The following is a 12127-nucleotide window of genomic DNA, read 5'->3' as shown; positions in this document are numbered from 1 at the left end:
TGGCACCACAGCCGACTCCGCTTGTGAGAACGCTGAATGTCTCAATTCTGTGTTTGCTTCCAAATCTGGTGTCACAAACCTCTCGCTCTTGGTACCCATCCTTCCCTGTCGCACCCAACTGTTCCTGGACTCTGTCTTTTTCACCTGAAAAGGTTCTTTCAACCCTCCATTTGACTTTGCTGCTGGACCGGACAGCATCAGCTCACGTGTCCTAAAAACCTGCTCTGCTGTTCTTGCACATCCTACCCCTGCCCTTTTCACCCTATCATTTGCACTCAGTCATCTTCCATCTGATTGGAAGTCCACCAATATCACCGTATTACATAAAAAGGTGCAAAAACTGAACTCATCAACTATAGACCTATCAGCGCACTTCCAATCATCAGCAAGGACATGGAATCCATCATCACAGTTAACATGAAATCCTTCCTTTTCTCCAACAACCTCACCTCAGATCACCAAATTTGGTTTCACACCAGGTCACTCCATCTTGGACAAGCTGCTTCTACTCACCCAACAAAGGATGGAGATCCTGAATGTCAGACCAGGGCCATCTCTCTGGACATATCTCGTGCTTTTGATACAGCCTGGCATCCTGTCTTACTCTCCGAACTCTCTGCCGTTGGCATCCAAGGTCAACTCAATACATGGCTTACTGACAACTTCTTCCCTCGCAGCCAACGTGTAGGACTCATCAAAATCCTTTCATCTCCTCAAATGTCAAGGCTGGAGTGCCACAAAGCAGCATTCTGGGCCCAGTCCTATTCTTGATCTTAATAAACAATCTCTCTGACTCTCTGGAAAATCCTCTTTATCCATTTACTGATTACTGATGATTCCACCCTCTGTAGCGACATTCCTCCTCTTCCAGACAGGCATGCTGCAGCCTCTTCCCTCTCTTCAGAACTTGAAAGAAAATCACAAGCTGCTAACACAATTGAAATATGTATTTCAATCCTGACAAATCCCACACTCTCACTATCACTGCCTCTGAAAGCACCATCTGGCAAACTCTCTCATCTACTTTCTGAGCAATCCACTTGAGCAATTTCAGCCACTCGAACTCCTGGTTCTCACTGCAGCCATTTATCTTTCTTGAGCAAAGCAAATTTAAAAGTTGGCTTCTAAAGCCAACCACCGAATGGGCATCCTCTGTCATACAAAGTCCTTCTTTGCCATATCTGAACTCATATCCACATACAAGGCCTTCATCTGCAGCGTAATGGAGTACTGCTCATCCCTGTGGATTGGGTTCCCCTGCCTCACATCTTCCCCCACACTCTAAACAAAACAGCTGAGCTGTTGTTCAGCCTGACACCGTAGAAAACCAAGGCCTTGAAGATCATTGGAATCTTTGGTGATGAAGCTGAGTCTGCACACTTATCACTTCGACATTGCAGACAGGTCAGTGGTCTCCCTGTGTTCTACTGCTCCTTTCGGGTCTGACACCCTCTGCTCTTTGTCCCCCTACCCCAAGGTTTATGCAGGGCTCACATGGTCCACCTTCTGGTGAAACATCCTAAATCCAGGATCACTATTCACCTCCACTCATTTGTTCTTCTTTTGTTTCCCACATGTGGAACCAATTTCCACATTCTCTTCAATCTCATTCATCCCTCTCGGTCTTCAATACAGCTGTTCACCACCAACTCAGATCATCCCCAATCAAAACCATGATCTTTTCTACCCTCGTTAACCCCACCCAAATTACTCCACCTTCCAATTTTACCTCCTTGGAGTTTCTTTCTGTATCCATCTTGCACACTCAAAGCAAGCGTGTTCTGTTTTTGTCTGTTACGTCCTGATTTGTTCAGTGTACTAGCTCTTCCACGAGCCTCGACTATATATTTTAAAAATGCTCAAAAACCAATGTCTTTACGAAAGTAAAGAGGCAGATGCAATCAAAGACTTGTAGCAGCAGTGGCAGATATATTGCATTTATCAAAAACACCTATCCATGATGAAGGAAATTGTCAAACTGTCGAAGATATAAATTGTGCAATCCAAACAAAAGATGCAACCTTACCGTTGCCTTCTCCTTTGTGATGTGTTCAATGCATGCACGGTAATATGAACACCCTTTGGTAGTCTTAAACGGTGCCAAGCACAAATTTCCAAAGAACTCTCCCTTTAGTCTCTTCAAAGTCAATTGTGAAATGGACTGCTTGAAAGCACCAAAGTTGGCAGCATAGTTTTCATCGGCCCGCTGGATCCAAAAATGGCCAACGTCAACCATCTGGAAAAAAGGCGAAGGTGGGGAATGAACATATGTCAATGGAAAGTATCAATAGAAAGCATCAATGGAAAGAATAATGCTACACTAATGGCTGGGTATCCACACTCCCCTCCGACCCCACAAAAATATGTAAACACAAAATTTGAATTCCTTTTGTTGGAATACACACAGTTGTGGGAAGATCACTACAAAAGGTATGTGGTGGCCAAAGACAAATTTAGAAAAAATGATGAACGGTTTTTGAAATATCCCGTACACAAAAATACATGGACAGATGATGGGTCTGTCGGACGGAGCTCATTTTAATGTCTCCCATCTCCGACCTTGTCAGAGGAGTGGGGACAAAAAAAAAAGAAGGGAGGGGTTTTCCAGAGCATAAGCTAGATTAATTAGATGAGAAATGAGTTCAGACGCTCAACCACGACGAGCTAGTTATCCCTCTGGTGACTTTTCTGACACATCTTGCTTAAAACCTCCCCAAAAATCAAGAGCATCGCTTAGCTACACTTTCACAGTCTGTATTTGTACTGAAAATAAAGTTTAAGCAAGCTTTTGTTTGTTTGCCCTCCAGGTGAGTCCTGTTAACCTCGAGTTTCCTCTTGGACGTCTGCATTACATTTTAGCAGGCGTACTCCCCCAGCCAAACTCCACTCATGATTTTGTCACCGTTTTGCATCACCATGTAGTTTGGGAAGGAACATGACGACGAAACAAAAGACCCATCCTGCCTCATTCATACTTTTGTATCACCTGTGGGCTGGAATCTTCTGAATTCCAGCAAAAGAACCAACAGCAAAAGAACTAGAAAACTAGAGGTTCCAGGGAACCTGAACTCAACTGGTTTATATCAATATGGTTAGAATATGCATGACGACGTGGACTGCATATTATTGGAGTGGAAGAGGTGTTTACACAACGGATGAGTGAAGCTACCACCACCTTTTTGGTCATACCACCGTCTCCATGCGCCCTACAGGAACCTAGGAGAGAGAGAAAGGGTGCGTTTACAAAGCACAAAAAGAGTAGAGGGCACAAGACCATAAAGGAGGCGGTGGAAGACAGACGACCAACCTGTCTGCGATGGGAAAGTGATAAGACCACAGACGCCCTTCATAACGAGAGATTCCAATGATCTTGAATGCCTTGTAGTGGGGTGCCTGGACCCTCAATCATTTCAATTTGATGCAAAAGTTTACTTTTTGATATCGCCTTGAAGGTTTGGAGCTATAGGACAATTTTGGTCTGAGTGAACAACGATCAGCCCCCATGGGGGGTAATGGAGACCATGGAGGAAACCAGACCCCACCAGGTGGCTTGGTGAAATATTTAAACTGTTGTAACTTTTGAACCGATGATCCGACCTGAACACACGAATTTGAACCGATGATCCGACCTGAACCTCATCTCTAAAGATTGGGGATGAGAAGTAGCAACTTTTATATTTGAAGTATTTGCCTCTAGAAACCGCCATTTTGATGGCATCGGTGTAGATCGATAAAAAACATGTTATTCGAGACACTTTTCAGCAATACTTGGACGTGATCAAATACTGAAACTTTTTATTTATCGTTATAGGGCAGACCAAGTGTTGGGTTGGGATCACATGATCAATGATCATAAACATTGGTTGTTTATGACAACCTGGATCATAATCCCATATAAAGAACAGCAACCGCGTCTTTCTACAGTATGGGAATTTCCATTTTTCAGTTTCCTTCATCAGATAAACATGGGTTGGGCCAATAACTTCTATGAATGACTCAGGCATGAGAAGCAGGCACCAGTAGACCCATCCTGCCTCATTCATACTTTTGTATCACCTGTGGGCTGGAATCTTCTGAATTCCAGCAAAAGAACCAACAGCAAAAGAACTAGAAAACTAGAGGTTCCAGGGAACCTGAACTCAACTGGTTTATATCAATATGGTTAGAATATGCATAATAGAACCACAAACTATATAGTTTATATGTGCTAGAGGTACAGTAACGTTGAAGGTATCTCATGTTTAAACAGGAAACTAGAAAAAATTGAGTTTTAAGTGAGGCATGAAAAGTAAAACTACAATTACTTTTCTCAGATTTCAGACTTGAATTTATTTAGAAAGACTTGGTCAAACAATATACATGTATGGTATTGAATCAAGATATGTTGAATATTTCAATAGATGTGTTCAACAGGGTTTAAGTATTCATTCATCAAATCCCCACCTCCTCACACACACACAGTCATTATTCATTGAATTGGACTCAAGTGACATTACAACTTAGTCATTTTCTCTTGAATTATCCATACATTCTCACACTGTCAATAGTTTGAAAGACTAGTACATAGACAGGAAAAACAGTTGCTTAGTTGTGGAGTGGACAAACGAAATGTATAACAAAATGCACTATGTCCAACTTGTTTCCATGGAAACCAGACAAATGAAAATTTTCAAACATCTTTCAGTGGCAAGAGGCACAAGTTTCATTAAATTTGATCAGTACTTGTGACTTTTAGAGCTTGGACGTCGTCCAAACTGATGTTTATGGGTCGAGTCATGTAATGACGAGGTCATTTTTCGGACATCGTCAAAACCCGTAATATATGTGTTGAGGTTTGTTACATACTGTCTACACACCAAGTTTCAGCCTTCTAGCGACATTAGGAAGTACCAAAAAACAAACAAAAAAACAAACAAACAAAAAAAAAAAACCACCTTTAGAGGCCATTTTCCCCCGCAAAGCGGGGGTTGGCCTTTTTTGGGCACCGTGGTTGTTGTTGTTTTTGTTGGTCCCCTTTTTGAAGCAATGTTTTACGGCCGGATGCCCTTCCTGCCGCCAACCCTGTTTGTCGCCTTTTATGACAAACAGGGAAGCACTGGTACTCACTATTTTTATTTTTTATTTTTTTTGTATACAAGATCGAGGCTCGTGAAAGAGCGAACATTAATCACACAGAAAGACAAACAGACACATCATTGAATTGGACTCAAGTGACATTACAACTTGTCACTTGTTCCTCACTATCCTCACTATAGTGCTTCCTCACTATTGAGTGAGGAAGCACTATTGAGTGAACTGGTACTCAATTAGCCGACCTCGGAAGGATGACAGGCTGAGTCAACCCCCCTGGCGTTAATTCAGCGATCGACCGGGATTCGAACCCAGGATCCTAGGATCCTAAGCTGGCACCCTAGCCGCTAAGCCAACACCAGGCTCGACATTAGGAAGTACCAGATTGACAAAAATAGATTTTTCAATATGGCCGCCCTGCCCATTTTTGGGCGTGCAACGCCCAAATGCAATCCCAAACTAGTTTATGTCTTAAAGATGCTGCATAACAAGTTTCATCAAATTTGATCAATATTTGTGACTTTTAGAGTGTAGACGTCGAATTGTTTACAGACGACAGACAGACAGACAGACGACGGACACTGGGTGTCGACAAAAACTCAGCTGGACATAGTCCAGTTGAGTTAACAATGAAGAGATACTACCACTGCAGCTTAAGAGGTTATTGAGTCATGTGATCACTGGGAAACCAACTGCTGCCACATCACGAGCCCACAGGCTGGTACACTCTATTGGTCAAGACTTATGCAGGGCTGCCACCAATGGCGAGTGGAAACTACCAAAGCACAAGCTCATTTGTATGATAGTGTGCCACTTATTCAGGAGTGAACGACTAATCACCCTGATGAACAGAATGGGACACTCAAAGTTACTCCTTCTCTTTCAAACTTGAGACAGTAATCGCTCAGGCTGTAGAAGAAACATCAGTTTTTCTGTCCACCAAAATTGTCCGTGATCCCGATGCTCCCTCGATGTTCCATTCAGAGTTTGACAATTTTGATCAGCTCTTGAATGATCTCACAGGCATGGGTTCTATTCACATTTCTCATGGTATTATGTTGCAGGACATCAAAGGAAATCCAGAGCAACAAGGAGGTGCTCCTCCTGAAATCCCATCCATCTCGAGAAGTGGAAAGCGTTAACTGAAAACAGATAAAGTGGAAGATCTACCTGAATGCTAAATGACACAACAAAGGAGTTCTTCCCTCAAATTGAACCATTTGACATTTCCCAGGGGTGAATGCCAGCTCCTTGCTAGGAAATGCAATTTCACCTGGGTTTTGTTTTGCATGAGGAGTAAATCGTCACACCAAGACATGCCTGGTTGGACAGGCTTCACATCGTTGACTGGTCATCACACAACCCATCACTAATTAAACAACTGTACAAGAGTGCATGAGATGCTGAGGAGGCAACAAATGAAGTAAAACGGCAATATGTTACAACAACCTTTGACTTGGGAGTATGCATAAAGGCATACCCACTGATATGGAAACAATCCTGATCAGTACGAGAAGCACATCGTATTGATAGGCACCTTCCATCTCGTTTGTGCTGAACTCAAGATGGAAGGCAAAAAATTGAATGGCTCTGGGTTGTACGACATCTTCCGAGAAGCAGGGTTCATTACCTCCGGTTCGCTACAACGTGTAATGTCAGGAAAGCACTCTGACAGAGCGATGCATTGCCATAAAATTATGCTGGAGTACAGAGAAAGGTTGTTATTGGAAAGATACATGGCAGATCAAGATGAGCAGGAGCTGCTCTCTTCCCTCCCAGCAGACTTGGTGAAGAAATTGGTTGCTACGTTACAATCACTCACAGCAACCATTATGGAAGCAGCAATAAATGAGGATGCAGTCAATAAGTATATCCGAGGTTACTTGCAATATTAGTGGATGTCAGTGGAGGCAGTCTTGGAAAACCTGGTCAACTGTGGGCATCCTACATGAATCATATATGGCTAGTTCTATCTCTCATCCAGGCGGTGAAGTACAACGACTTCCTCACTTATGGTCACAGTTTGCATCTCATGGGAGGCCTATTCTTTGCATTCGGTGGTCATAACTATGCACTCTACCTCACTTACTTCTCCACCTTCTTGGCTAACATCAAGGTATCACACCCAGGAGCAACTGATTTCATCAGGAGAGGAACGATGAGTGTGGCTCATTCGTTCATTCCCGGAAACAATTGTGTTGTCGATCAAACGATGGAGGAAACATGCATGAGACATGCCAAATGCTGGTGATTCTGGGTTTCTCAGCAACCATGACACATATCAAAGATGGGTGAGCACAACACCCACTCAATCACAATATGTCAACACCACACTGAATATGGCTGACAGCCAAGTTATCAGAGACGGGATGAGACGGACTGGAGAGAGACCGACCGACCGACTGGAGAAGAATCCTAACTTATTTGAACCAGTAAATCCGATGAACCTGAGAACATTTGGTGACATGAACAACAACAACAACAACATGCATTTTAAGGCCATGTTCCCTGCTAGAGCGGGGGTTAGCCTTGCGGTCCCCATGACAATCTTCTCCATTTTGCCCTATTTTCTGCATCTCTCCTTGTTAACCCCCTTGCCCGCATTTCTTCTTCCACCATCTTTAGCCAAGTCTTTCTCGGTCTTCCCCGTCCTCTACTTCCTTCTACATTAACTTCCATCACTCTTCTCAACCAGTCACTTTCATCCTTCCTCAATACATGACCAAACCATCTCAACCTGTTCCTCTTCACAGCATCAATCCCAGGCAATATTCCCATCATCTTTCGCAATTCATCATTTGTCTTCCTCTCTCTCAACGATACTCCGCACATCCATCGAACCATTCGCATTTCCACCCTTTCCAGCCTTCGTTGCTGCTCTACGTTCATTACCCATGTCTCGCTCCCATAAATCATAACACTTCTCACACATGCAGCATACACCTTTCCCTTCAGCTTCAGCGACACTCTCCTCCTCATCAGCACGCCACTCAGTTCCCGAAACTTCTTCCATGCACATCTCACTCGAGCAACCGTTGCCGAGTCTGATCCACCTTCTCCATTCAGCATGTCTCCGAGGTAGCAAAATGTTTTCACACCTTCCAGCTTCACGCCGTCTCCAAGATCCAACTCAACATTTCCTCCATCTGCAGCTCCCTCTGTGCACACCTTACATTTGAATGTAGCTGCCACACTGGTTAATGACCCTCTCAGACCACTACATTTTTGATGAACCCACTCAGCACACATTGTACATTGAATGGAGTTCACCCCGACACCCTTCCTACACACAGCACACGGCCACTTCCCAGTTCTTTCCACCTCACCACATGCTTTACCACTTGCCATCACCTTTGTCTTTCCGATATTCACCTTCAGACCTTTTGTCTCCATACATTCCTTCCACTTGTTCATCTTTTCCTTCAGTCCATCCATACTTTCCGCAATCAACACCAGATCATCTGCATACAACAACTCCCACGGTAAACCCTCCTTTACGGTCTGAGCCAGCACCTCCATCACAGCTACAAATAGTAGTGGACTTAGTACCGACCCCTGATGCACTCCCACCTTCACCTCAAACTCACCACTGTTCCCGTCCTTCGTCCTACAGCTGTGCGTGCTCTTTTGTACATTGCCATCACTACTCTGATCAACCATTCCTCCACTCCTAACTTCCTCAATGCCCATGTCAATACTTTGCGTGGAACCCTATCGAATGCTTTCTCCAGATCAACAAACCCAAAAAACAACTTCTTCCTCTTATCCATGTACTTCTCCTGCAACTGCCTCACAATGAAAAGCGCATCTGTCGTTCCTCTTCCTGGCATAAATCCAAACTGCATTTCGTCGATCTTCACTTTCTTCCTTATCCTCCTCTCCAACACCCTTTCCAATACCTTCATTCCATGCTCCAATAACTTTATCGCTCGGTACGAGCCACACTCCAGAGGGTCACCTTTCCCCTTGTATAGAGGGACGAGGGTACTCAGTTCCCAATCCACTGGAATGCGGCCTTCTTTCACCACCAGATTACAGATCTCTGTCATTCTCTTCACGCCCCAACTTCCTGCTGCCTTCAACATATCTCCCACAACTCCCGTCGGCCCTCCCGCTTTTCCACTCTTCATTGCTTTTATCGCTTCCTCAACTTCCTTCTCAGTTATCTTCTCTGCCGGTCCTAAAACTGGGTTACTCTCTATGTTGCCATCCCATTCATTCTCTGTATTCAACAGCATTTCCATATATCTTTTCCATCTTCCTTTAATTCCATCTGGGTCCACAACGATTTGTCCCACTTCATCCTTCAAGCAACTCACCCCCATCACATCACACCTCTTTCGCTATCTGCTTTGCAATCCTGAATACCGCTCTCTGACCCTTTTCCAAATCCAAGCGTTCTCTGAACATTTTCCTACATGCCTCCTGCACCTTTGCCACCTCTTTCTTTGCGGCCTGCTTGGCTGCCTTATAACTTTCATGCTCTGCCTTTTCTGCCCCCATACCCTTCGCCTTCTGCCACTCCTTGAACTTCTTCCTCTTCTCGTCAATCTTCTTTCCAACTTCATCATCCCACCACCATGTTTTCAAGTGCCTCGATGGTCCTTTTGTCCATCCACATACCTCACCAACGGCTCCCAACAGACTATCTTTGGTCTATACATACATCAAAAATACTTGGTGGTTGAATTCAGTGACCAGATATGCAAGTTCTCTTCAAATTTCAAGTCAATCGGATGAAAATTGAGGATTTTAGAAAAAAAAAAAAAAAGGGTTGACCTTTGGCCTATGTTGACCTTTTCTCCTATGTTGACCTTTTCACCTATGTTGACCTTTTGACCTTAAAAATATATAGGATTTTGTCGGACCACGAACTCTACTATTTGGTGAAGTTTCGTGAAGATCGGTTAAAAATTGTGACCTGTAGGCAAGTATAAGTGAGCGGGTGAGTATAAGTGAGTGAGCTAACCCCCGCTCTTGCAGGTCAATCGGATGAAAATTGAAGATTTTAGAAATTTAGCAAAGGTGGTGACCTTTGGCCGATGTTGACCTTTTGACCCCCAAAACAATAGGCTTCTTGCTTTTGACAAACTCCACCATTATTATTATTTTGTATACAAGATCGTGGCTTGTGAAAGAGCCAACATGAATCACACAAAAAGTCAAACTGACACATACAACAGAAAAATAAGGGGAGTGGTAGACAAGATGGGGAGAGAGGGCGAAGGACACAAACAACATTTGAGAGCAGGGACATCGAGAGAACTGTGGGAGGGAGAGGGCTTGGGGGGAGGTGGCAGAGGTATAAAACATATGGACACTGCAAGGACTTCCAGGAAAGAAGTTGAAATTTCAAAAAAAAGTGGATCTGTGGTGAATGTGGTGAATTAGAATGTGGTGAATCTGCGGTGAATTAGCAGGGGTAGAAAAGATCAAGGTTTTGGAAGGGGGAAGATGAGTTTTTTTAATTTTTTTAATTTTTTTTGTATACAAGATCGAGGCTCGTGAAAGAGCGAACATTAATCACACAGAAAGACACACAGACACACAAAAGAAATAACATCGGGAGTGGTAGACAAGATGGGGAGAGAGGGGGAAGGACACAAACACAACATTTGAGAGCAGGGACCGAGAGACATGGAGACATCGAGAGAACTGTGGGAGCGAGAGGGCTTTGGGGGGAAGGCATGGGAAGGGGGGGGGGGGGTGGGAGAGGTATAAAACATATGGACACTGCCAAGACTTCCAGGAAAGAAGTTGGAATTTCAAACAAGGTGGATCTGGGGTGAATTAGTGGGGGTAGAAAAGATCAAGGTTTTGGATGGGGGAAGATAAGAGATGGTGGTGAACAGCTGTTTTGAAGACCTGGAGGGAGGAGTGTGATTGAAGTGAGTGTGGGAGTTTGTTCCAGAGGCGGGAGAAAAGAGGAATGAAAGAGTGAAGGTGAGCAGAGAGCCGAGATTTCGGCAGTTTAACCATCAGAGGGTGGCTGGCAGATCTTGTGCGACCTGTAGGAATATTTGGGGGACAGAGCACAGAGAGAGCTGGGGGAGCAAGGCCGGAGAGGAGTCGGTAGAAGACAGAAAGACCACCTACCTGCCTGCGGTGAGTGAGTGAAAGGCCCTCAGAGATAGCTTCATCGTGGGAGATTCCAATGATTCTGAAAGCTTTGGATTCAACAGCGTGAAGCCGAGCCAGGTGTGAGGCAGGAGCACCAGCCCATAGGGGAGAACAGTATTCCATTGAGCTGCGGATGAAAGCCTTGTATGTGGTGAGGAGCTCAGGTGTGCCTAGGAAGGACTTCGCACGACGGAGGATGCCCAGTCGGCGACTGGCTTTGGAGGCCAGCTTGGAAATGTGGTTTTCCCAAGAAAGATCATGGCAGATGGTGAGACCCAAAAGCTTGAGCGACAGAACTTCTTGGAGAGGATTGTTGAGAAAGTAGATGGGAGGGTTGTCCAGTCGATCTTTTCGGAGAGACATAGTAAGAGTGTGAGATTTGTCAGGATTGAAAGACATGTTCCACATGTTTGACCAGTCTGTGATTTTGTCCAGGTCTTCAGAGAGTGAGGAGGCTGCAGACTGCCGATCTGAGGGAAGTGGAATGGAGCGGCAGAGAGTGGAGTCATCAGCAAAGAGATACAGAGGATTTTCCAGAGAGTCGGAGAGATCATTGATAAAGACCAGAAAAAGCACAGGGCCCAGCACACTGCCTTGGGGAACTCCAGCCTGAACGGGAAGGGGAGATGAGAGAAATCCATTCAGGGCCACACGTTGACTACGACCAGAGAGGAAGTCCGCAAGCCATGCATGGAGATTTCCATGGATACCATAGGAGGAGAGTTTGGTGAGCAGAGCTGGGTGCCAGACCGTATCGAAGGCACGTGATATGTCAAGGGAGACAGCTCTGATTTCCTGTTTGGCATTGAGGACCTCCATCCATTGTTGAGGCAGCAGAAGCAGCATGTCCAGAGTAGAGTGACCTGGTCTGAAACCAAATTGATGATCAGAGATCAAGCCATTGGAGAAGAGGAAAGATTTCATATCCGAAGCAATG

The 12127-nt window shown here is 44.6% G+C and overlaps 1 protein-coding gene across 1 annotated transcript in view; it reads right to left on the bottom strand.

Moving 5' to 3' along the window:
* LOC137436891 (ATP-dependent RNA helicase TDRD9) overlaps positions 1-12127 on the bottom strand; it is a 504026-nt gene that overhangs the window by 81367 nt on the left and 410532 nt on the right. The window contains 1 exon segment of the mRNA XM_078787098.1: positions 2027-2236. Coding sequence (XP_078643224.1) covers positions 2027-2236 — 210 coding nt within the window.

Source organism: Myxine glutinosa, chromosome 11 (genome assembly GCF_964187855.1).
Source record: "Myxine glutinosa chromosome 11, kmMyxGlut1.1, whole genome shotgun sequence".
NCBI lineage: Eukaryota > Metazoa > Chordata > Myxini > Myxiniformes > Myxinidae > Myxine > Myxine glutinosa.
This window is presented reverse-complemented; position numbering and strand designations above follow the sequence as displayed.